This window comes from Canis lupus, chromosome 1 (assembly GCF_048164855.1).
Source record: "Canis lupus baileyi chromosome 1, mCanLup2.hap1, whole genome shotgun sequence".
Taxonomy (NCBI): Eukaryota; Metazoa; Chordata; class Mammalia; order Carnivora; family Canidae; genus Canis; species Canis lupus.
Window position 1 is genome coordinate 31,930,967 of NC_132838.1, and position 27,691 is coordinate 31,958,657.

The 27,691-nt window shown below is 38.6% G+C and overlaps 1 protein-coding gene across 39 annotated transcripts in view; it reads left to right on the forward strand.

The window, feature by feature from the left end:
• Positions 1-27,691, forward strand: part of ECT2L (epithelial cell transforming 2 like) — a 79,920-nt gene that overhangs the window by 13,061 nt on the left and 39,168 nt on the right. For all 39 annotated transcript variants that reach the window (XR_012030787.1, XR_012030818.1, XR_012030782.1 and 36 more), the window contains exons 4-8: positions 16,817-16,976; positions 20,304-20,556; positions 21,458-21,635; positions 22,379-22,517; positions 25,462-25,630. Coding sequence is in view for 25 of the 39 variants with exons in the window: in XM_072825341.1 (XP_072681442.1) it covers positions 16,817-16,976; positions 20,304-20,556; positions 21,458-21,635; positions 22,379-22,517; positions 25,462-25,630 (899 nt within the window). In the remaining 14 variants the exon portion in view is untranslated. The remainder of the gene's footprint in view (positions 1-16,816; positions 16,977-20,303; positions 20,557-21,457; positions 21,636-22,378; positions 22,518-25,461; positions 25,631-27,691) is intronic.

Genomic DNA, 27,691 nt, shown 5'->3' on the forward strand with positions numbered 1-27,691 from the left:
TATAATTTACATGTAATAAAATTCATCATTTAAAAGGTATGAAGTTAGTGGTTTTAGTATATTCACAGAACTGTGCAACCATTGCCACAATCTAAGTTTAGAATATTTTCATTACCCAAAAAGAAACCTGCTACCCATTAGACATAACTGCATCTCCATCCCCAGCACTGGGCAACCACTAATCTACTTTCTGTTTCTATAAATTTGCCTTTGCTGGACCTTTCAAATAAATACAATCTTACAATATGTGGTCCTTTGTGACTGGCTACTTTCATGTATTATAATCTTGTCAACAAAAGGCAACCAAGTAAATGTGAAGATCCAATTGGCTTTATTAAATTTTTCCTGAATCCGGCAGCGCCCTGTCCAGTAAATAGAGTGGCACTCTGAGGAGTTATACAAAACAAAATGGTAGGAAAGTTTTTATGGATGGAGGGTGAGGGCAAGAATGTTGTTAGCAAAAGAGAAAGATTGTTTCAAACAAAGCTGTTTGCTGGGGGGAAAAGCAGTGTGTCTTATGTGTCGTGTTTCTTTGGGGGATGGAGAGGGCCCAGGGGACAGACAGACTTGTTGGTGCAGATAGAAAGAAAAATGTTCCTGACCAACCAGTTAAAGACCTATTTCTGAGGGGTTGAAACTGCAATTAGATTGGGTATTAAGCCCCAGTTTGGCAACTCAGTCTAAGTGACACCATAACCATCAGAGCCTGTGGTTTTCTTTTTTTAAACAATGTTCGCAACCTTCACCCATCTGTAGCATGTATCAATACTTCTTTCCTTTTTATTGTTAAATAATATTCCATGGTATGGATATACCATATTTTATTTATGCATTCCTAAATTGATGGGCATTTGGGTTGTTTCCATATTTTGGCTTCTGTGACTAATGCTGCTATGAACATCTGTCTATAGGTTTTTCTGTACAGATGTCTTTATTTCTTTTAGGTCCATGCCCAGGAATGGAATTGCTGGGCCAAATAGTGACAGTGCAATCAACTTTTAATTATTAAACATTTCTTTTGAACCCTATTTATTCCTATAGTCCCTACTCCCCCATCACTGAATAAGCAGGTGAATACATGAGAGAATATAGCATTATTTAAATGTCTAATATCTTTCTATGTAAGTGAGGCTGCATTTGTGCAGTCCCTGTTTTCAAGGCAGAGAAACCACTGTTTAGATGTTTTTGCTTTATAATTTCTGAATAATTTTATTTTAATTCAGGCAGTTATAATTACAAAGCTTATATGATATATTGTGGTATTGGTTGAGACTGTGTTTTGTTTTAAAGTTTCTTCTTGGGGATCCCTGGGTGGCTCAGCAGTTTAGCATCTGCCTTCAGCCCAGGGTGTGATCCTGGAGACCCGGGATCGAGTCCCATGTCAGGCTCCTTGCATGGAACCTGCTTCTCCCTCTGCCTGCGTCTCTGCCTCTCTCTCTCTCTCTCTCTCTCTGTCTGTCTCTTATGAGTGAATAAAAAAAATTTTTAAAAAAAAGTTTCTTCTTAGTGTCAGTAAGATATATTCCAGTACCTAAGATTTGTCTTTTATGTCCTTGTATTTCCTATTGTTAAGATTTGAAATTTCTAGGGGCACCTGGGTGGCTCAGTGGTTGAGCATCTGCCTTTGGCTCAGGGTGTGATCCTGCGGTCCTGGATTGAGTCCCACATCAGGTTCCCTGTAGGGAGCCTACCTCTCCCTCTGTGTCTCTCAGGAATAAATAAATAAAATCTTTTTTAAAAAATTAAAGATTTCTTAAATGGAGTTTTATGATATTTAAGACATTTTCCAGAGGTTCAGCTTCTTAAACTATGGCTCTGGCAAGCTCTTCCTCACCCAGCTTCAGTGGTCCCTCTCCTGGGAAGCTTTCCCTGCCCATCTTTCACCTCCAGTGATTTCTCAAACATCTATCATGGCATTTCCCCCCACTACATTGGGCTTATATGGCCACATGTCTAAATGCTTCCACTAGCGTCTTCCCTTGGCCACTTGACCAGGCTGACTTTTCCTGACTCCCTGAAGGAAACGGAGCTGTTTGTGTCTGTCACTCAGAGAAACCCATGAGAAGTCTGCGTCTGTCTCCTAGCCAACTGGTGGGACCGGTTTCAAATGGCCTCCACTCAGCAGCAGGCAACGCCCCACACAAAGGCCTCTCATTCCAGGGCTGGAGCTGTTCAAACCTGTAGCTTTCCCTGGTGGGTCCCTGGGGCAACATTCATGCAACTGCAATCCCAAAACACAGATGGATTACTTTTTTTTTAAGATTTTATTTATTTATTCATGAGAGACACACAGAGAGAGGTAGAAACATAGGCAGAGGGAGAAGCAGGCTCCATGCAGGGAGCCCAATGAGGGACTCGATCCCAGGACCCCGGGATCATGCCTGGGGTGATGCTCAACCAGTGAGCCACCCAGGCGCCCCACACAGATGGATTTTCTGCTCCTGTGTGCATGCCTGTGTGTCAGATGAGAGGGAGATCACAAACAGTGAAGGATTAGTTCTCATCATCAGAGCCAACAGGAAATGAGGTGGGTCAGAAAAATGTACTGATCAATGTACAGGTGAGCAAGAACACCCCTCACTCCCACTTCACTGCATTTAGCCGCTCTTTCCATGCAGCCCCTGCGAGAGCTCAGGTGAGCTGGTCTATCTCATTTGTGAACAATGAGGAAATCTGCTATATACATTTTTCAGAGACAACATACATTTGGGTTAATTTTGGATACAGAGCCACGTCACTCTGAGTTCCTGAGCACCCATTTGAAAGGGGAATATTTCTATGTAGAGGCCGTAGACAGCAGAGGGGTGTAGTCAAAAGCACACTGGGTTTCTAAATATCCAAGACGAGTCTGGAAATATAGGTCATCCTCACTCTTCCCTCCCTCAGCCCCATATTTTGGACATGCTCCTGTCCTTTCACATAAATCAGATGGTCATGGACAAACATAATTTGCCATTGGGGCAGTTTTTAGAGGTGGATGAAGTGAAGAAGAAAAATCCTTGAGTTTAAAAGGAGAAACCAAAAACCCACAGCTTTTTTATTGGGTGGGGATGAGGACTAGGGGGGTGGGTGGTGGGAAGGTCATTGGCTTATGCTTGGCAAAGCTTGTGCCCAAGAGATCCTCATTTCCAGTTTATAAGGGATACCATTCTCTACAATGGTTTATAATGTCTAACTTGTCTTTATAGCACTTAGCACCCCCCACATTATGTTATATACAGTGCTCATTTATTTACTGTCTGCATGCTCCACTGGACTCCTGCTCCATGAGGGCAAGAACTTTTTCTGGTGAGTCTTTGTGTCCCTAACACTTAGAGCAATAGTAGATAAATAGCAGCCACTCAGTAAATGCTTGTTGGATGAATGATGTTCAAAATATTCCTAATGACAAGGATAACAAAAAATTAATCACAACAAAGTTTTCATTCGGAGGAAGAAACTTTTCAAGATATTACAATTCCCAAATATGGGAGATTACTGATACTTTGCTTCATTCAAGACTTTTTGTTAATCAACTCAAGAAAATTGCAAAAGGAATTATGCACAATAATACTACCCAAGGGTAGTGTGTCACACAACTCTTGTTTCACACTATCATCTGTGATAATGGCATCTCCTGAAGTTCTTCATTGCACAACTTCCCAAATGCAGCAGCCCTGATAATGAATACTACTAGCTAGCTATTTATAAAGTACCTGTAGCTTCCACAGCTACCAAGAATCCTCTTAGCTACCAAAACTTCTCTGCATAGGAGTCCAATTCACAGGTAAATCACTGGAGAATGGAGAAAAATTTTAAGAGAACATTTGTCTCTATTCTGTATTTAAGAATCTCTTTAGGAAATGGCCAGGAAGGTTACGGCAGAAGAAGTGGAGAAGTGACAGCCCATGAGACCACAGCAGGCCAGCAAGTCTTAAAAGCAGAAGTAGAATGCCTCCAGTGCACAGTGTGTTTGTCATCTTTCCTCCTGCTCTCTCTGTGTTTTTTTGATGTCATGGTCAGAATGCTTTCAAGAGCAAATAACAGAAATGGAATTCAAACCAGCTTAAGAAGAAATAGGAACGTATTGACTTAAGATTTGTCTGGCTTTAGGCTGGGCTAGATCCTTCGATTCAAATAATGTTCCCTGGGCTGGTGGGCCTGCCTGCGCCCCCCTCCCCACCCCCTCTTCTCTCAGCTCTGCTTCCCTATGTCTGTTGTATAAAAGTAAAAAGAGAAGTGCAAGACCCTTACAAAGAAAATTATGAGTTTGTGTTAAAGGATAGCTAAGAAAAACAAAACAAAACCAAACCAACCAAGCCTGAATAGATAGATGTGCCATGTTTAAAAATGCCAATTCTCTCTAAATTAATCTTCAAGTTCAAGTCAATCCTGATACAAATTCCCCAATAGGATATTTTTATGGACCTTGGGAAACTGACTCCAAAGCTAATCCAGAAAAGAAAATGTATAGCCACAGCTAAGAAAAGCATACACATAAAGAAAAAAAGAATAAGAGTTACACTACCAGATATTAAAACCACATTTAACCATGTAAGAAATACCTGCAAGTAGTGTCTTGAGGGTAAAAGGGAACAAGAATGGAGATAAATAAGAGGTCTGAAGTAAAGGAGGAGGCATCTGTGAAGGTCGTGCAGATTGGACAGCTGAGGCAGCTAGATAGATCTTCCATTCCTTTCCTTCAGTTCGTGTTTAGTGGGCTGGGCACTGTCGATTACTCACCTGCCCACATCATTCTCTGTTACTTCTCCATATTCCTGACAGAAGCCTTTTGTCTGCAGGCAGTGTGTGTTTCAGAGGTGGCTTGTCACTCTGCCCCACTAAGGGTGAGTCAGGCTTGGACAGGATCATGATGAGTCCACCCCCTTGCTGGTGTCTGGATTACAAACAGGCATGTAGCTACAAATTCTTCCCAAGGGGACATAGAGATTGGCCACTAGAGAGCTTCTGGGAGAGTTGTCTTCACTCTGAAAGGAACTTAAATAGGGGTTTGAGGAAGGAACATGCTCTTTTGCATCCTGTGAGGATCACTCCTCACAATAGTCATTTGGAAATCCCCTCTAGGGACATGTCTAAGGACCAGAAAAAACTACCGAGCAGGCAAAGTGAAAATATGGACGATCTTTGTAGCTTGATGACATCTCTGAGTCCTTGAATTCACTAACCCCGGAACTGCCCTGACCCTCCTTATTGCTTAAATGTAAGGAAGAGAAATAGTTTTAAAATAGTCTGTAAGAGTCCATTTATCTAGCTGTACCTTCTCTAATCATAACAATTCTCCAGAATTGAGCTGTGAATCAGCTACATTTAGAAAAACAAAACGCATTTAGCAGTCAACTGATGCTCTTTACACATAGGAGAGAGCCTGTTGTGCAGTGTCTCAGTATTTAATTGGCTCAGGGCCTTAAAAAGGAGCTATCCTACTCCTATCCTAAAACCGCCATACATACATTCAGTGCTTTGTACTTGACTTGACCTGAGCATCAAGATCTGCTGCCCTGTGAAGTCAATTTCACCGATGCTGAAAAGGGCTAGGCCCATTAGTATTACTTGGAATTTGTAAAAACATAGACTCCGAGCCTCACCCATAGAGATTGTGGCTCAACTCATCAGGATGGGGCTGAAAAAGTGGTTCTAGTCCATTCTCAGAGTGATGTGGAACACAGCCAAGTGTAAGACACAAGGCCTGGGTGACCTGAAGGCCCCAAGGCTTCTTCCACCCCTTGATTCTACTCTTCCTCAGAGGAGGAGCACAGACTACCTGAGTGCCCCAACCCTTCTATTCTTAATGAAACAGAATTACCTGGTCTCTAGATGCCTTCTTCATCTTTCTGTGGCACTAATGCTTAGTGGTTTTCAAATGTATCATTGTAAGTAACCCTAACACAAGTAATAAAGGAAAAATTTCCCTCTTAACTAATTGAAAAATCCAGAGTAAGTTTGGCTGCGGTTGAAGCTCAATTCAGAGGTTCAGTAATAAAACCAATAACTTGATTCTTTCTGTTCTTCTGCTCTGCCTTTGGCAGTTGTGCCTTCATATTATGTTTTTTCAGTTGTGTACAGAAATAAAAAGAATTTCTCTGTTTGAGCTTCACTATGGTGAGACTAGTAGGTCCATGACCCAATTTTTGCCAATTGCTGTGGCCATAAGAGTGACCCACATGAATTGAATTAGCCTTGATCATATGCTTTTTGGAACCAGGGATGGAGTCAGTTTCTGTAGAACCACCTGGAACAACATATAGACAACGAAGTTATTTTACCTAAAGAAAGGGAAGTGAAAAAAAAAAAAAAGAAAGAACGAAAAGGAAGTAAATGATGGGTGTCAAAAGAGTGCTGTTCATCCAGCACTCAACAAATGTTTACTGAGTGCCAACCACGTGCCAAGCACATTTCTGGGTGCAAGGACTCAACACTAAAAAGAGAGTAAAAGATTCCTACCATCTGAAGTTCATATTTTAGTAGAATAAACCTTGTCCTAGGACAAGGGAACATCCATGCCTCTCACTGGATATTTGACAGCACAACGTAGTACCACTAAATATTTTGGAGTGTTTTCCATGTTCTTGGAAGTGAGAGCAGTGCAGTAGACTAAATAGTGGCCTCCAGATATGTCCATGCTGTCATTCCTGGAACCTGCAGATGTTACCTTATGGGGCAAAGGTGGTTTGCTGATGTGATTAAGGATTTTGAGATGGGGACACTATCTTGCATTATTGGGGCTCAGATCATAATCACAGAGGTCCTTATAAGGGATGCAAGAGGCATGACGGAAGACTATGTGATGTCTGGAGCAGTCAGAGAGATGGAGACATGTGAAGCCATGTGCTACTGGCTTTGAAGATGGAAGAAAGGGCCATGAGCCAAGGAAGGCAACCAACTTCTAGAACCTGAAGGTGACAAAAAGACAGATTCTCCCCTCCAAGCTTCTAGAAGGAGCCAGCATTGCCAACACCTAGCCCAGTGTAACTGATGAGACTTCTGATCTCCAGAACTCTGGAAAATAAATTTTTACTGCTTTAGGCCACTATGTCAGTGGCATTTGTCAGAATGAATAGGAATTAATATAAACAGTGAATTTCTATTATTTATTTTTATTCTTTCTTTATTCTAACTTACACATATTTATTTAGTTCCTGCCAAGTTAGAAGCACTGTACTGGGTGCTGGGGACAAAGCAGCAAATGAGACAACCAGCACACCTTCTTTCATGCAGCTTGTTGTCCAGTGGAAGAGAAAGACTTTAAATAATGAGTGAGCCCCAAAATGGATTGAGTTGGAGGGTCAGCAAGAATGGACATACAAAAATCATGCTTAGATTATATTATAGAGCATATTGAGTGTATAGGACACAGTTTCAGGAAGGCACGGGAGATGGCATTAAGAAAAGAGAGCTCAGTGAGTGGCAGTAGCCTCCTCATACAGGCTAGTATTTGGGCAGCAGGAATGGTCAGCCTGTTGGGGGAGTGGGGGGATTCTGTGAGTACACCAGGAATATCACCCTAAAATTTCACTATCGTTACCCTGTATGGTCCCCTATATTGTTGTAAAAATAGCTTTCCACAAACCATGTAATTTAGATCTACCACACGGGTTCCAGCTAAAATCTCTCACTCCTTCCCAGGCACCATATTGCTTCACTGGCCATAAGTTATACAATATGTAATATACATGGGAAGTCATACTGCACTTTTATAACATGACAGGTCTGTGTACAGGCATTATCCTTTATTTCTCAGAATCCAAGGCAGGCTTTGTCAACCTGATAGATATCAGATAAATATAGCTATGACTGTAAAAAGTGACGAAGGAAAAATAAGGTGACCTCACCCAGTCCCAGGGATTGGGGCCACTTTCCCTGAGGCTCTGACGTTGAGATTGGAGTCTGAAGGATGCCTAGGAAGTCAGACAAGCAAAGACTTGGAGGATGAGTGAGCCACCTGGCCAGGACGACATGGGTAGAAGCCTAGGGCCTTCTCTGTCTATTCAGTAGTAACACCAGGCTTTTGTTAGAAGCATTGGAAAATGTGAGTCGGCAAAAAGAGGGAAATACCAATTACCCATAATCCCACCCTCCAGATAGAACCTTATATTTTTTATGCTTACATGAATCAGAACATACGAATTATTTTAAGATTTTTATTTTTATTTTTTTAATTTTTATTTATGATAGTCACACACACACACACACACACACACACACACACAGAGGCAGAGACACAGGCAGAGGGAGAAGTAGGCTCCATGCACCAGGAGCCCGACGTGGGATTCAACCCCGGGTCTCCAGGATCGCGCCCTGGGCCAAAGGCAGGCACCAAACCGCTTCGCCACCCAGGGATCCCTATTTTAAGATTTTTAAAAATATTTTACTTATTTACTTATTCATGAGAGATGCAGAGACACAGGCAGAGGAAGAAGCAGGTTGCCCTGCGAGGAGCCTGATATGGGAGTCAGTCCCGGGACTCCAGGATCACACCCTGAGCCGAAGGTAGATGCTCAACCACTGAGCCACCCAGGCATCCCTATTTTATCATCTTTTTATTTAATTTATTTAATTTTATTTTTTATCATCTTTTTAAGACACTTTTCAATCACCCTCCCTTTTTGCTTCTCCCACACCTGGCTTTGCTTGCTGTCTTACTCACTGGAGACTTCAGCACATGGGTCTCCACTACCTTTATAACCCAAAGCTAGTCATTATCCTGTGTGACACTGGCTTCCATATGGAAATCCACCTAAGATAGGCCCTTGCCATGCCAGAAAGCGTTTGTAAAGCCACCAGGCAAGACTACAGGGAACTGCCCAGGTGGCAAGAAAGCAGACACCTCTGCAAGCTCTTCTTCCAATAATTTTTTTTAAGGATTTTATTTATTCATTAGAGACACACAGACTGAGAGAGAGAGAGAGAGAGAGAGAGAGAGGCAGATAGAGGGAGAATCAGGCTCCTCGCAGGGAGCCCAATGTGGGACACTCTCTGGACCCTAGGATCACGCCCTGAACTGAAGGCAGGCGCTCAACTGATAAGCCACCCATTTTCATCACAATTTGAGTAGCTTCTTTCTACTTCTTATCAGAAATTTAAGAGCCAAGAATTAGATTCAAGTTCTGTATTCCTAAGCCTTGTTATTTTTGCAAAGTACACATTGTACATTCAGGAACACACTGCAAAGTAGTGTCATGAATTATTTAAATGAAGTTATCCTTGTCACAATAAAGGAGCAAAGCACATTTTGTTCATTGTCTCCTTACATGTTTTTATTTCTCTTCATGGGTTTCTTACTTTGTAACATTAACTAAAATGCAATGAGCCACAATGTCATTACTGCAAACTACCCTAGTTGTGCTGCTTGGATACTAATTTTTTTTTTTTTAATGTGACTGAAACATTTTCCTTCTTTCTTGCTTAAGATTCATTATACTTGAATGTGTCCTTGTAGCAGTGCTGACTAGGAACAAACATACAACTTGCATAATCGAGGTTCACTTTAGAAAGTATTCTCAGAGTGTCTGGCTGGCTCAGTTGGTAGAGTATGTGACTCTTGATCTCGAGGTTGTTGAGTTCCAGCCCGACGCTGGGTGTACAGATGGTTTAAAAATAAAATCTTTTAAAAATTAATTAATTAAATAAATACATAGTAATGCAGATTTAGTTCTCCCTTGCTTGACTGGGATGGAATAGTAGATACTGTGGATGGGAATGAAAACTCAAGATCCTGAGACCCATCTTTGAAAAGGAGGTGAAAAACATTTTTGTTTTATACCTCATTTTATTGTTCTGTTTTGGAATTCTAAATGAGAGCATATTGTCCCCCAAGGGCTAATGAAAGGATGCTGAAGCCTGCCTGGGACACTGAGGAGTTAGGTCAGGGATCCACTGGGATTAACTGTTCTTGGTGTTATCACAGGCTCATTCAGCCTCAATGTTAATCTATTAACAATGAGAGGATTCCCCTTGTGTTACTTTTGTCTGTAGTTACTATATACTGCCAGTACATACACACACACACACTTTCCCCCTACTGCATACAAACAGGTTCATTTTATTTATTTTTTTACCAACAAGTTCATTTTATTTATTTATTTTTATTTAAATTTTACTAGTTAATATATAGTACAACTTTAGTTTCTGGAGTAGAATTCAGTGATTGATCTCTTACACACAATACCTAGTGCTCATCACAACAAGTGCTCTCTGTGATACCCAACCCCCATTTAGCCCATCCTCCACCCACCTCCCTCCAGCAACCCTGAGGTGGTTCTTTATTCTTAAGAGTCACTTATGGCTTGTTTCCCTCCCTCCTTTTTTTCTTTTCCCCATTCCCATATGTTCTTCTGTTTCCTTTTTAAAATTTATTTTAGAGAGAGTGTTGTGGGGGGGGGGGGTAGAGGGAGAGAGAAACCCAAGCAGACTCTGTGCTGAGTGTAGAGCCCGATGTAGGGCTGGATCCCATGACCCTGAGACCATGACCTGAGCCATAACCAAGAGTCAGACACTTAACCAGCTGTGCCACCCAGGTGCCCCTGTTTTCTTTCTTAAATTCCACATATGAGTGAGATCTAGTAAGATCATTTTAAATCACTCTGTTTTATCTCACGATGTGATAAACTGCATGGATAGGGATCAAGAAAGCAGTACCCTGGGACCCCTGGGTGGCTCAGTGGTTGAGCGTCTGCCTTTGGCCCAGGGTGTGGCCCTGGAGTCCCGGGATTGAGTCCACATTGGGCTCCCTGCATGGAGCCTGCTTCTTTCTCTGCCTGTGTCTGCCTCTGTGTGTGTGTGTCTCTCATGAATAAATAAATAAAAAATCTTAAAGAAAAAAAGAAAGAAAGAAAGAAAGAAAGAAAGAAAGAAAGAGCAGTGCCCTAAAATAGTCAGGGAAGTAGAAACACACAAAATAATAGGCAGTCACTAAACCTTCCAAATGAAGCAGTTAACCTTTAAAAAAAAAACTTTTTTATTTTGCCCTAAATTTCAACTTAATAGAAAAAATGCAAAAATAATGAAAATAATTCCTTTATGCTTTTTACCTGGATTCTTCAACTATTAACATTTACCATTTTTACCTTATTATTCTGAATCATATGAGAATATGTTGCATGGGACGCATGGGTGGCTCAGCGGTTGAGTGTCTGCCTTCAGATCAGGGCATGATCCTGGGGTCTGGGATCAAGTCCCACATCGGGCTCCTTGTGGGGAGCCTGCTTCTCCCTCTGCCTATTTCTCTGCCTCTCTCTCTCTCTCTCTCTCTCTCTGTCTCTCATGAATCAATAAATAAAATCTTTAAAATAAAAAAAAAAGATATGTTGCAAACATGATGCTCCATTAACCTTAAGCATCTCAGTATGTGTTTCCTAAAAAATCAAGGACATTCTGCTGAAAAATCAAAGTACATCCTCTAATATCAAGAAATCAGCATTGATACAGTACTATGGTCTAATCCACGGACTCCATTCGAATATTCCTGATTGTTCCAACAACGTCTTTTGTGATCATCCTTTCCTTTTCAGTCCAGAATCCAATCCAGGATCACCTATTGTATTTAGTTTTCACGTCTCTATAATCCACTTTCGATGTGGAGTAGTTATTTAGTTTTTCCTTGTCTTTTATTGCTTAACACTTCTGAAGAATACAGACCTACTCTGTTGAATGATCTTCAGTGTGTGGTTGGCTGATACTTCCTTAAGATTACGTTCAAGTTAAACATTCTTGGCAGGAATAACACAGAAGTGATGCTGTGTTCTTCTCAGCAGATCACACTGGGGCATCCCATGTTGATTTGTCCCATTGCTCATGATGTTGACTTATCACTTGGTTAAGATGATTAATTATTAAATATTTTATACTTATTAATTAATAATTAGGAAGTCTTTGAGTGATTAATTTTATTTTTTTTTATTTTATTATTTTTTTTTAAATTTTTTTTTTATTTTTATTTATTTATGATAGTCACAGAGAGAGAGAGAGGCGCAGAGACACAGGCAGAGGGAGAAGCAGGCTCCATGCACCGGGAGCCCGATGTGGGATTCGATCCCGGGTCTCCAGGATCGCGCCCTGGGCCAAAGGCAGGCACCAAACCGCTGCGCCACCCAGGGATCCCGAGTGATTAATTTTAAATTAATTTAAAAGTATTTGAATCTATGCAAATACCCTGTTCCTCATCATATTTTCACCCACTAGTTTGAGTCTCCATTGATGATTCTCATCTGACATAATTATTACTGTGATAGCTGCCAAGTGCTCATTTTCTGACTTCTTAATTGCTTCTACATGTATTATTAACTGATGTTCTGTTACAAGATAGAATTTTTCCTTCTCCCAAGATTTATAGATGAGGCTCCAGTTAAACCAGCAGTTTGAGTAAATTACTGTGAAGACCTTCTCTGGGTCTCATGAGTGTTCAGTTTGTTTATGTAGGTAACTAAGCTTTTTCTGGTCCCTAATTGGAGGTGTCATTTTCATTTCACATTGGAACTTTCTGGGGCTTGACTCACCTTGTTGGAATTTAGCTTATGCGGTTACACATTTAGAGGTCAGAGAAAGAAGACACATTGTAGAATGAGATCTACTCAGAGACAGGACTTTTCTTTCACTGAGTTAATCTGTGTCCATTAGGATCTAGTAACAGGACAGCTGTGGCCACTTAGCAGTGAGAACTAGTTCTATAGTCCAAATGGCTTGAGATAAATGAGTTCTGGTAAATACTTATTTTTAAAAATATTTTATTTATTTCTTCATGATAGAGAGAGATATAGACAGACAGAGTGAGGAGCAGGCTCCATGCAGGGAGCCCAACGTGGGACTCGATCCTGGGTCCCCAGGATCACACCCTGGGCTGAAGGCAGCATTAAACCGCTGAGCCACCCAAGCTGCCCTGGTGTGAATACTTATTGCCAAAGTTTCCAATTAGCTGTGAGATTGGCCACAAACATCTGTAATTTTACCAAATATGGAGGCAATTAGGGGTTCCAGGTAAGAGTTTGACTTACCAATACCTGGATTGTTTCCAAACTTTCTTGTTCTAGTGATTCTTATGCAAATATTATGACTTATTTGCTGGTTTGGGATTATAACAGATGTTTATTGCCAATATCTAAAGAGGGCAATTAGGTATTAGGTATCTGTTTTTTTGTAGAGTGGCTACAGGACCAGCAGTGGATCTTTCTTGGGCTATAAAATGTCTCTTTGGTCCAAGGGCTACATAGCCTCCAAGCCTCCACTTTGGTGAAACCTTGGATTTTTTATTCATTCAAGATCCATTTGTGCTTAAGTGGCCATGTGCAGAGCAATGTAAGAAGTTTTCTCAAAAAAAAAAAAAAAAAAAAAAAAAAAGAAGTTTTCTCAATGAATGCCATAAGTTTAGAATGTTTTTAAAATAGATATCACGGGGGTCCTAAGTAGCTCAGTTGGTTGAGTGACTAACTCTTGGTTTCAGCTCAGGTCATGATCTCTGGTTGGTGAGATGGAGTACCACATCCAGCTTCCTGTTCAGTGGGGAGTACCTCTGCCCCTCCCCCTACATACAACACATACACACATGCACATGCATGGGGATTTTCTCAAAATAAATACATCTTTAAAAATTTAAAATAAATGTCACATTAAGAAAGTATTATTGAATTTCTTTAGGCATGATGATATTATAGTATATGTTTTTTAAAAATGCTCTTATTGTTTACTGAGGCACATTGAAATATCAAAGAAGAAATCATAAAGGAAATTAGAATATTTCAAATTGAATAATATTGAAAGTACAATACATCAAAGGGGGTGGGACAAATGCAGTGATATGATGTCTTAAATTTGCTTTCAAATAAAAAGGGAGTGAAAGAGGAAGAAAAAGGAGGAGGAGAAGGAGGAAAAGATGATATAGCAGAAACCAGACTGGCTACAAGATGATAATTATTAAAATTGGTTAATGCAGGTCATAATACTACAAATATTAAAGTGAAATAAAGATATTTTCAGATGAAACTGATAAAGTTTGTTGTCAGAAGACATGCAGTAAAGAAATGCTAAAAGAAATTCTTCAGGCTAAGGAAATTGATACCAGATGGATACTTGGATTTACAAGCAGGAAATGGCGATGTGTGGAAAAATATAAAATTTTAAAGTCATTTTAAAGATACATGACTGTTTAAAGCAAACCCAGTGTATTATGGGCCTTTAACATAAGTAGGTGCAGTATTGTGACAAAAGCTTAAAGGATGGCAAGAACTATACCATTCCACTGTTCCTTAATTTTAAATGAATATTCACTCTAAATAGACTGAAATGTTAAAGATGCATAGTACACTTCCTAGCAACAACTTAATTGCATAATGCAAGAGGTATGCCTAAAAGCCAATAAAGAAATTGAAATGGAATACAAAAAAATTCATATCTCAAACCAAGGCAGGAGAGGAGGAATAAATTTTCATGAAACAGGGAAGCCCAGGTGGCTCAGTGGTTTAGCACCACCTTTGGCTCAGAGTGTGATCCTGGGGATCCAGGATCGAGTCCCACGTTGGGCTTCCTGCATGGAGCCTTCTTATCCCTCTGCCTGTGTCTCTGCCTCTCTCTCTCTCTCTGTGTCTCTCATGAAAAAATAAATAAAATCTTTTTAAAAAATAATAAAAAATAAATTTTCATAAAACAAAAGAGAAAAACAAAAAATCAAGACCTGGATTCAACCATATCAATAAGTATATTAAATATAAGTGGACTAAACCCTCTAATAAAAGGCAGTGATGGTCAAATGAGCTTTAAGAAAAACAAAACAAGATCTAACTGTATACTGACCACAAAGGATACATTGTAAATATAAACACACTGATTGGTTAAAAGTAAAAGGATAGAAGATATACCATACAAATGCTAAGTGGATAAAAGTAAGATGGCAATATTAATATCAGACAAAATGGACTTCAAGACAAGGAATATTACCAGAAAGATAGAGAGGAATGTTTTGTAAAGAGAAAAGGATCAATTCATGAAGAAGTCAGAACAATTATATATGTACCAAATAATAGAGTTTCAAGTTACATAAAACAAAGCTGACTGAATAGAACAATTAAACAACAAAAAAGTAAGAATATAGAACTGAGAAACTTCTCAATCACCTTGACCTAATATTTATAGAAAACTAAACCCCCAAAAAAAAGAAAAAAAAAAGAAAACTAAACCCAACAACTTCTAAATATATGTTTTTTATGAGCAAAGCAACTTTCACCAAGATACACAATTTCCTAGTCCAAAAAATAAGACTCAGTACATTTCAAAACTGTTAAAATCTAATTATGAATATTTTTTAAACAACAATGCAACAAATTTGAGGTTAAAAAATATAAAATATCTAGAAAATCCCAAAATATTTGGAAAATAACTCACAAATTACCTGTGGCCAAAGAAGAAATCACAAGGGAAATTAGAATACTTCAAATTAAATGACAGTTTGAATACAACACATCTAAGTGGGTAGGATCCATCTAAAGCACAGCTGAGAGGAAAATATATCATTTAATTTCTTATATTAGAAAAGAGAAAAAGGACTTAAAATTAATTATCTAAATTTCCACCTTAAATAGCTAGAAACAAATAGCAAATTACTTACAAACTAAGTAGAAAGAAATAAGTGATGAAGAGTAGAAATCAATAAAATAGAAAATGAATAGAAAACTTCTGTGAAAACAAAAGCTGGATATTTGTTTTTATTTTTAAATAGCAATAGAATTGATAAACTACTAACAAGAATAACCAAGCCAAAAAAAAAGAAAACACAAAATGCCAATATCAGGAATGAAAATGGGAATATTGCTTTTGATCCCATAAACATGAAAAAGATAAAAGAAAATCATCACAATTTTAGGCTAATATGTTCCATTTTTTATTTTTATTTATTTATTTATTTTAATTTATTTATTCATGATAGTCACACGGAGAGAGAGAGAGAGGCAGAGACACAGGCAGAGGGAGAAGCAGGCTCCATGCACCGGGAGCCTGACGTGGGATTCGATCCCGGGTCTCCAGGATCGCGCCCTGGGCCAAAGGCAGGTGCCAAACCGCTGCGCCACCCAGGGATCCCTGTTCAATTTTTTAAATGGTTGTTTTGTAGATTCCTGAGTTGTTTTTTAAACATTGTTTTGTACATTCTACATACATGAATTGAGAGTTCATGAGCTGCTTCCTTTCCAATATATATTCTTTTTTACTTTTTTTCTGGCTATGTTGAAATGGCTAGGACTTCCAGTATGTGTTAAATTGAAGTGGTGAGAGTGAACATTCTTGCTTTATTCCTGATGTTAGGAGTAAGGAATTAATATTTCATCACTAAGTGTGATGTGGCTTACAGGTTTTTATTTTAATTGCACCAGGAAGTCGTTGTAGGGTTTTACTTGCATGGGTGATGTTATCTAATTTATATCGTTAAAAAACCACTTGGGCTGCTGTGTAGAGAATGGGCTCCAGGAAGAAGAGCAGAAGCAGGGAGACTGTCAGGAGGGACTGCTGGAGTTGTGCAGGAGCGAGGTGGAGGTGCTTTGCACCAGAGTGATAGCAGTGGATATGGAGAGAGGTAGTTGGATTCGGAGATACGTATGTGTAAAGCTGATAAGACCTGCTGATTTATTGAATTTGGGGTAAAGGAAAAAGAGAGAAAATCCAGATTTACAGCTGAAATAACTATGTTTATTTCAGATTTTTTTTCCCTATGTTATTTCAGACTTAACTTTTTTTAAAAGTCAGAACATCATAGAAAGAACAATGACCAATATTATATTGGATTTTTGGTCAGTTTTAGATACTAGTGTTCTGATTGAAATTTCCATGTCTTTCTTTTTAGGTGTGTCCAAGACTTTTCAGAAAGGATGCAAGTGGCCAAACTGGATTTCTCTACAGTGTTACCACGCTTCATTTCTCTATATATCTTTTCCTTCCTGAATCCAAAAGATCTGTGTGCAGCTGCACAAGTCAGCTGGCCCTGGAAGTTTTTAACTGAACAGGTTTACTACTTGTCACTTTCTAGTAATAGGGCGCAAATACAACTGTATTCTGTAATGAAGCAATAGGGGTAGCTTCCTTCCTGAAGATAATGACTGAGGGTATTTGAACCGTAATTAACTTACTCTTCAGAGAAAAAAATGGGGATAAGTTAAATACAGTAATTTACTTTGTAAGTAAGGAAATATACACTATTCTAATAATTCGTGTAATTTTAAGAATCTTTAAATTACTCAATTTAATTATTTAGAAAATGTTTTATCTTGGCTAAAGAAGTCCACTTTTTTCCAAGAGAAATTAGTTAAGCTTTGGTTATTATATGATATTATTTTACCCATGATAACTCACCTTGAAAACTGTTATACAACCACAGCCTCATCTGATTCCTCTTTGACTAACATCTGTTAAAGAGATTTTCCTCCTCTGCCATTAATTTTGCCTCCGGCCTAGTCGTCTCATTTTCTTTTTAAAGATTTAATAAAGTGTAATGGCAGACATACTTTGAGTACAAGTCAATAATGAATTTGCTTCTTTACCGTGAACAAACTTCCCAGGGTGGGCTTGCATTGAGTGTCTGATCTCAGAGAATACGTAGCTCTCTATGGAGAGGCCACATGCAAAACCAACCATGAGCCTTGGATTGACAGCATTTAAGAACCCAGGCCAAGTGTTTGCACATGTATTGTTTTCTGACTTTTTACTTTCAACTTATGCCCTTATATTTAAGGAATATGTCTTGTAAACAGAATATGGTTGTTGGTGGTTGTTTTTTTAACATTTGACAATCTTTGGCTTTCAGCTGGAGTAATTTTTCTATTTACATTTGTGTATATACTACATATTTAAGCTTAAATCCACCATTTTACTTTGTATTTTTTGTTTCCATTTTTGTCTTTTGGAGTTCTTAAATGTTTTTTATATTGTTAATTATGAATTATTTAGCAGTTCTCTCATGGCTGTACTAGAGATTACACCACTCATCTTAGGGCTTTTTTTTTTTTTTAACCACTTCTGAGATAATGCAAGGAGCTTAGGACCCCTTTAACTCTAATAGCTCTGCTTCTACCTACCTTCAACTCTGTTGTCAAATTTGTTTTTTAAGATTTTATTTGTTTGAGAGAGAGAGAGCACAAGAGAGCAGCAGAGAGAGAGGGATAAGCAGACTCCCTACATAGCAGAGAGCCCAACACAGCTCAATCCCAGGACCCTGGGATCATGAAGTGAGCCCAAGGCGGAGGCTTAACTGACTGAGCCACCCAGGAGCCCTTCATGTCAAATATTTTAATTTTATACACACACACACAAAATACACAAACACAATTTATATATATAAATTATATATATTATATTATTATAAATTATATATATATATACCTCACAAGACTATTATTTGATATAGTCAATATTTACTTATAAGTAACTATATACTTTTTCTGTTGTTCTTCATACCTTTCTTCATCTCTGAGTTTCCATTTGGGATCCCTTTCCTTTTGAATTCTCTTTAATATTTCTTCTATTGCAACTTGCTGCTGACAAATTCTCTTATTTCTGTTTGAAACTATCTTGATTTTCACCTTCATATTTGAAGGATATTTTCACTGGGAATATGAACTCCATCCTGGCAGTTAATTTTATAAAACTTTGAAACTTTTCTGTTGTTCTTTGGCTTCCATAATCTCTTTTTTTCTTTGAGAAGTAGAAAGCTTTATTGTTGTTCCTTTAATGGTAATATTTTTGTTTACTCTAACGGCTTTTAGGATTATATTTTTCTGTCTTATCTTCTCTTTTCTACAATTTTATTATGATGTACCCAGAAGTGTGTGTGTGTATATATTTCTCCTGTTTTGTGTTTTGCAGTGATTTTTGAATCTGATATTTAATATCTTTATCAATTTTGAAAACTTCTCACAGACTATCTCCTCATGTATTCCTTCTGCCCCATTTTCCTACTTTTTTCTGATGAGATTGCAATATTTACACATTAGACTGATTCACCACCTCCCACGGTTTCATGTTTTCTCATGTGTCTTTTCCTAGTCCTTTTGGCCTTCATTGTTTCTACTTGGATTTTGCTTCTAGCTTTTTAGTTTACTAATTACCTCTTTAGCTAGATTCTAATTTGCTTTTAAACTGGTCCATTGAGTTTTAAACTTCAGTTATTATATTTTTCGATTCTAGAATATCGGTTTTGATTATTTCACCAAAATTTCACACCTCGCTGCTTAACTTCTTTAGACATATTAATTATAGGGTTATTTTTTAAGTTCATACTTAACAATTACAACATATGGCTCTCCTGAGAGTCTCTGTCTACTTAATAAAAGATAATAAAAGACAGAGAAGAAACAAACAACTATGATCCTTTTGTGTGCCTGGTGCTTTTGATTGAGTACCAGATATTGGATATAAAATATTGATGCAATAATTTGAGCCTCTGGATGATGTAATCTTCCTCCAGAGAGAATTTGCTTTTGCTTCTGGCATTTGGTTAGGGTAGGAATGCATCACTTAAATCCAGTCAGAGAAGGAGAGATTTTAAAATGGTTTCAGTCTTTGTGAGAGTTTGTCTAATTCCTTACCCTCACTGATAAGGATCTCAGCTGAAAGTCTGCTGTGATTATCAGGGCTTTTTCCCCTGGTGAGCCCTGAGTTTACAATTGTTTCCTCTCTTCCTTGTGAGAATGCCTAAAATTCTTTCTTAGATTCCATGTCATTCAGCCATAACTTTCTGCTCTGCTTCTCAGCCGTAGCTTTGCTTTGGAACTGTCAAATGCCTTGAAGTGAAAAGTAGTGCCAAATATTGGGCTTACCTCTTTAGGTTTCCCTTCTCTCTGGGGTCATGGTTGCATGAGCCCTTATTGCATTGGTAGCTCTATATGCCTTCAAATACTTGTTTTATAATAGTTGGTCTAGGTGCTTCAGTTAAACCACATGAAATTTGCTGTTTCCATATAGCAAAGCTGGTTGCATACTGGCAATATCATATGGTTCAACCAGAGGTGTTCCCAGTGGGAGGTTTGGTCCAAAACAAAAGAAAACGCTATTGCTAGTAGCAGAATACTCAGAATCTAGGGCTAACCGAATGCTATGGGAGCAGGTATACAGAGATGACTAATACATATATTCATATATAACATATATTGTCATCAAAGACTATTTTTGTATGGAATAAGGCATGCTTATTTGTTAGTGTCAAATTCAGATGACAAGTCAGCTGCCACAGAAATCTCAATGTAAAGAAAAAATATCCGTGTACCCAGAAACATTATTCCTAAGAAAGATCAGTAAAAATTTCTTGCAACTCATCTTTCTCATTTCTTTTTCTGTAGGATTGCTTATGGATGTCCAAATGCATTAGGTTTGGGTGGTTTCTGCCCTATACTCCAGCAGATAATGAGTATGGTGCTTGGAAGCATCATTACATTGCTTGTGTGTCCAACTTAGATTGGCTAACACCTAGGGAAGCTGCTGCTATCTATGGGACCCTGAATGAACCCAAAACAAAATATGAGGAGTTGCAGGAGAAACAAAGAGAAAAGTGCTTAAGAAAATTAATTTGGGAGAAAAGTGCACTACGTAAGAGTAAGTAGCATCTTAAAATGGTATCTTACCCAACCATTGTAGAAAAAAATGGATTCATGTATAGATTCCCACAGAGGAGGATAGCTATGTCTTTCTGGAATAGCATGTGGAGGGTATTCTCTAAAGTATACTCAGGACAAGCTCTTCCCCCTCCCCACCTCCACCATATACTTCAAGTTAATGGATAAGAAAAAAAAGAGTTCAGATGAAACACAGAAAGTCAAATATCAGTGCCTCCATTATTGTGCTGGTTCCTCTCAGGTTTATGAGACAGAAAAAAAGACAAGGAGGAGAGGGGAGTATGAACACATGCAAAAGCCAAGGACATAGGTCCAGGACAGAAAAATTGGGATTGGAGACAGAGGGGGAGAAGTGAAACTGAGAATGGACGCAGGAAGAATGGCACTAAAAGAAAAGTGGGAAGGGAGGAAGGATAAGAGCTGCTCAGCAAAGCCTTCTGATTTGCACAGTGCACTGCTTGAACAGTGAAAGTGATTTGAGTCCTGACATCTTTTTTTCACTGACTCACCCTCTGTGAGATGGGAACAAATGGGGGATTACTTGAAGCCAAGAAGGGTAGACATGGATGTGAAGGCTATAAATCGATTAAGTGGTTTCCACAAGAAAAGAGGTGCTTGTTCTCTGAGTTTGGTTTCTTGACCTGACATGACTGGTAAGTAGTAAGTAGCATCTTAAAATGGTATCTTACCCAACCATCGTACTTGCAGCCACAGCACGGAAAGGATAAGAAATCCAAACAGAGTCTGTAAAAAGGGCTATAAGTATTGGCCATTTGGAGTAGTACCCTGGTACAGCTTTATTTTTGATGCCTTTATCTATGTAGATTTGGCTGAGAGAAGAATGAAGTAAACAACCGAGCCTGCTGCTGTTTGTTTTTCAGAGGAGTTATTCAAAGTTCGACCCCCTTGGGTGAGCGGAACATGCTGCTCTAGATTGTTAAAATCCAAATGCCAGCCACGTCTCTCCCAGGCTCTGAAGGATCTGAGGGATCGAGGGGGATTACATGAAGCTTTGGAGAAACAGCTTGTTTTGGCATCCTTAGAAGCTTTGCCCAAGCAGTAAGCAAACCTCCATCTCCTGAAGGCTCAAGACCATCCCATGATACCAAGAATTCATTTTAGAATTATTTAGCTAACACACAGGGAGGTTGTAAAACTATCTGGCTCATATCCTATGAGATAGCAATAGAGATAACTCCTTCATCTTCAAGAGCGGTGGTCTATGACATGTTTTCTAAAGAGGGAAATGTGTAACATTCAAATTTTATATTTCAAATATTCTTGACCCTGCGGAGAGGCTGCAATGTAGTACATTTTCTGTGCAAAGTTATTGAGCAAAAGTAACTTTTTTTTTCAGAAATTTTTTTTTATGGAGTAAGTGTATCCAAATGGGAATGTGGGGGTAAGGGTAAGAGAATGGAGACATTATTTAGAAAACTGTGAGGACCAGATGATCTAGGAAATTTTAAATCTCTCAGCTGTTCTTTTTTAAAATGTCATTTGAACTGCTGAGTATGTCACTACATTCATTTTAAGAGCCCAACAAAAGCTAAATAAGTTCCAGGAAGCCTTTCCAGGATCCCATGAATGGAGTAGGAGAGACCCAGAGGCCAACTCTGGCCCTAACCCACCCAGGAGCCCCATTTGCTGCTGTGCCCATGGGAGGGAGGGAGACACTGAGGTCCTGAGGCCACGCGCCTTGCTCAGTATAACTGATGCCCAAACAACCTGTTGGTGCTCAGTTATCAAAATGCAATTAATAGAAAATTTACATTTCACGTATACCCTTCTTTTCCCTATAGAAACAATCTTTCTGGAAGCCATTCCTACCCTTTATTATCAAAGAAAACTTGGCATGGAGTTCATAAAAATGATGACAGCTCTTCACATGCTTCCCAGCCCCACTTCTTATTAATATCATCTCGGATTCCTGCATATGAGGTACAGAGTATGTTAGGAGGTCTGCCCTTTTCTGAATCTATACCAGGGGGATGTATGGCAGTCTTTTGGTCACCATGTGTATGAAAATTATTCCTCTTCTAAAAGGAAAATGGCCTAAGGGGAAATTTACAGACCCCAAAACACTTCTAAAAATCAGAAGCAATAAAGATAACCATAGGTCAAAATTACTTAAAAAAAAAAAAAAACATTAAAGGCCCAAACTACCTTGCATTTAATTAAGTGTCCAGTGAATTCTTATTGAACTGAATTTGTTATGCTTATTCCAGAAAAGAGCAAGGTGATTGATTATTTTAAAACCTCTTTGACATATCCAAGGAATTAAATATTATCATATTACCATCATTTCTCAAAAGGAGAATGTCAGAAATCCATTTGGTGAGCCATTCAAGGAGGGTGCCATTAATTAAAAAAAAAAAAGATTTTATTAATTTATTCATGAGAGACACACACACAGAGGCAGAGACATAAGCAGAGGGAGAAGCAGACTCCTTTCAGGGAGTCAGGGAGCCTGATGTGGGACTCCATCCCCTGACCTGGGATCACACCGTAAGCCAAAGGCAGGCGCTCCACCACTGAGTCCCAGCAGCTCGTGCCCCAGAATATGTTTTCTTTCTTTCTTTCTTTCTTTCTTTCTTTCTTTCTTTCTTTCTTTCTTTCTTTCTTTCTTTTTTTATTTTATCTATTTATTCATGAGAGACACAGAGAAAGAGAGACAGGCAGAGGGAGAAGCAGGCTCCATGCAGGGAGCCTGACGTGGGACTTGATGCCAGGTCTCCAGGATCACACCCTGGGCTGAAGGCGGCGCTCAACCGCTGAGCCACATGGGCTATCCGAATACGTTCTTTCTATAATGAAGTTATGTATTTTAATTTTAATATGACTAATAAGAAAAATGAAGGAAGCACAATGACGACATAGGAAGCATGTATTTTTATAGATATGTGAGTGCAAATATATGCATTGATATGTGTATGATTTTATAGATATCTGATTGCATGTATCTATATATGCACTGATGCACAAAGAGGGACATATGTAAGGGATTACATTCAGTAGGTTACATTAATTGGCCTACTTAGAAAGATTTTTAAAAATTCCTATTTCTAACAAAATGGTTGCTTTCAAAATATGAAATCGGTATTTTTTCTGGGCACCTAGAAATTGACTCTGATCATTTACAACCTGCCAGTTTCATGAATTCACAGGAAAGCAAGATCAGAGCTTTGATCTTCCCGTGGGCCCCAAATAGTTTCCCTAATGTTTAATAATGGGCATCAAGCTGGGCATCTGGTAGTACAGTATGGGTGAAAAATCTAGTTTAAAGTAAGTCCATTCTCCTATTTGTCTTCTCTATCAATGCCATAATTACTCATTTTATTATGAATGTGATGGGTATTTAGGCAAAAAGTAGTATATAACGATGTGGTAGTCCTGTGTTTAGTTTGCACTGTGACCTTCAGAAAGTGGCATGAGGTTTGGGGGAAAAAATCATTGACTTGAATGACTTTCTAGCCTGTCTGCTGGTTGTTGAATTCAAAGCACAGCGGTCTTTATATTTATTTAAATAACAAATATTTAACCAATTAATGTTGCTAACTAAAAAATTTGTAATTAAGAGGAAAACTTTAAATCTATTTTAAAAGTCCATTGCAAAATCATATGATCTCAATTTGTTTTTTAAAAGTTGCATATACGTCTCTTCGTGGGTATATACGAAGATAAAAAGGCTGGAAGAAAATAATCTAACTTGTTAATCGTATTTATCTCTGAGTGCTGGAGTTACAAGGGTACTTAATTTTCTCTTCTTATAATTAGAAAAGAAATAAAATCATTTAAAAGAAAGCAATGCAAATGACATATCAGATAAAGGGCTAGTTTCCAAGATCTATAAAGAACTTATTAAACTCAACACCAAAGAAACAAACAATCCAATCATGAAATGGGCAAAAGACATGAACAGAAATCTCACAGAGGAAGACATAGACATGGCCAACATGCATATGAGAAAATGCTCTGCATCACTTGCCATCAGGGAAATACAAATGAAAACTACAATGAGATACCACCTCACACCAGTGAGAATGGGGAAAATTAACAAGGCAGGAAACAACAAATGTTGGAGAGGATGCGGAGAAAAGGGAACCCTCTTACACTGTTGGTGGGAATGTGAACTGGTGCAGCCACTCTGGAAAACTGTGTGGAGGTTCCTCAAACAGTTAAAAATATACCTGCCCTACGACCCAGCAATTGCACTGTTGGGGATTTACCCCAAAGATACAAATGCAATGAAACGCCGGGACACCTGCACCCCGATGTTTCTAGCAGCAATGGCCACGATAGCCAAACTGTGGAAGGAGCCTCGGTGTCCAACGAAAGATGAATGGATAAAGAAGATGTGGTTTATGTATACAATGGAATATTACTCAGCTATTAGAAATGACAAATACCCACCATTTGCTTCAACGTGGATGGAACTGGAGGGTATTATGCTGAGTGAAGTAAGTCAGTCAGAGAAGGACAAACATTATATGTTCTCATTCATTTGGGGAATATAAATAATAGTGAAAGGGAAAATAAGGGAAGGGAGAAGAAATGTGTGGGAAATATCAGAAAGGGAGACAGAACATAAAGACTGCTAACTCTGGGAAACGAACTAGGGGTGGTAGAAGGGGAGGAGGGCGGGGGGTGGGAGTGAATGGGTGACGGGCACTGGGTGTTATTCTGTATGTTAGTAAATTGAACACCAATAAAAAAATAAATTAAAAAAAAAATAAATAAAAGAAAGCAATGAATGAGACATCTTATTTTCCTCTTTCAATGATTTCTGGAAAAAAGTGTTTAAAAATCACAGCAAATTACATACCATTGCATTAATTTTATTAATAAATATTCTAAAATAATCAGCTTTGGTTTCATTTTCTAGATAGTGGTGGCCAGCATTAGGACAGGTATCATTTCTGTGGTGTATGAACATAGCAGCTTAACCTTGGACAGCCTGCTTTATCTCATAGAAAAAGCTCTGGATGGGCAGAAGGTACAAAGTATGGGGATATTTAGTGATGGAGACAGCAGAGAAATCAATTTACTCCAAGGTAAGCTTCGAGATTGGAAACAACAACCAACTTTACACCAATGCCACATTTGTCCACGTGTATGAACTTCAGAGCACTATTTAAATTTCAGTTTGCTAATAGAGTTGATAACCTAGTTCAAAGCAGTCATACAGGAGGTGTTCCCTCTTATTCAAGGGAGGATCAGTCTTTTTGTTCTGTTCAGACCTTCAACTGATTGGAGGAGGCCCACCCACACTGGGAAGAACAATCTGCTTTACTCAGTCTGCCTATTCAAACATTAATTCCCAAACACTCTCACAGACACACCCAAAATTATATTTGACAAAATATCTGGGCACCCTTAACCCAGTCAAGTTGACATGTAAAATCAATCATCACACCATTAAATAAGAACTTCCCTCTTCCCTCTTATTCCAGCCCCTAGGAACTACCATTTACTTTCTTTTCCTGTGAAACTGACTACTTTACATACCTCATATAAGTGAAATAATGCAGTATTTAACTTTGTGACTGGCTTATTTTATTTAACATAATGTCCTTAAGTTTAATCCATGTTGTAGCTTATGACAGGATTTCCTTTACTTTTTAAAGCTGAATAATATTCCATCATTTCTATAGACCACATTTCATTTGCTGATGGACATTTAGGTTGCTTCCACTTCTTGGCTATTTTGAATAGCACTGTTACGAACATGAGTGTGGATATCCCTTTGAGATTCTACTTTAAATTCCTTTGGATATATATCCACAAGTGGGGTTGCAGAATCACATGGTAATTTATTTTTAATTTTTTGAGGAATGTCCACAATATTTTCCATAGTGGCAGCACCATTTTGTGCTCCCACCAATGGTGCACAGGGGCTCCAATTTCTTCACATCCTTGTCAAAACTTGTTATTTTCTGTGTTTTTGTTTGTTTTTAGTTGATAGTAACTACCTTAATGGGTTTAAGGTGATATTCATTATGGCTTTGATTTGCATTTGTCTACTAATTAGTGATATTGAGCATTTTTTCATATGCTTATCAGCTATTTGTGTATCTTCTTTACATATATCTAATGAAGTCCTTTGCCCATTTTCTGATGGGTTTATTTGACATTCTTTATTGAGGTATAGACATTCTTTATATAGTCTAGATATTAATCTTTTATCAGATACACGATTTGCAAATTTTTTCTCTCATTCTCTACGCTGTCTTTTACTCTAATTATGTTCTTCACAAAAGTTTTTAAGTTTGGTGAAAGTGTAGCAATTATAATAGCAGCAAAACCCAAGATCTATAAATTGGTATGCATGAACAGCAGTCATTGTACTTCCAAATGGCTTATACCACAAAGGAAAGGATTGACTGATATCATTAACTTGTATGGATCATCTTTTTAAAATGTCAATGGTTATCCTTCTCTGAGAGAAGGAGATGATGACTGTTTTAGAATTAAAGTTTCAGTTTCTTCCTTATACTATAACTTACATCTTTCCTTGTTAAACCTAAAATAGAATGGTTTTAAGATTTACTAGTGTGAAATCTTCCATCTTTGTGAGATGAGGGAAGAAAGAGAATGAGATGGTCAAGGGTCCAGCTGGCAGGGAACTCATAAAATGGCAAAGTGGGTACCTGAATCACCCATCAAACTACTGCCTCTATGGCTATGTTACCCAGTGATCTATCCCAGCTGCTAACTCAGGAAATGAGCAGGGAAGCCCTGGTGCTCTGCGGAGACCAACTGCTCCATCTGGGGGAATTTCAAGAGGGCTGTAAAATGGATAGCAGAGCTCCTGGCTGGGTTTGTCAACACTGTGGCTGAATAAACTTGGATAAATTCAGTGGCAAGAGAAGCCAATCACTCAAGAGATAGGGTTTGGAAAAAAGAAAGGAAGAAATTTATTTTGGGTGCCAGTAACCAGGGGAGGTGACAGGCTTATGCCTTAACAACTGACCTCTCCACCTGTGAGATGGACACTGGACTTTTATAGAAACAGGTTCAGAGATGCCTAGGTGGCTCAGCGGTTAAGCATCTGCCTTCAGCTCAGGGCGTGATCCTGGAGTTTCGGGATTGAGTCCCGCATCGGGCTCCCTGCA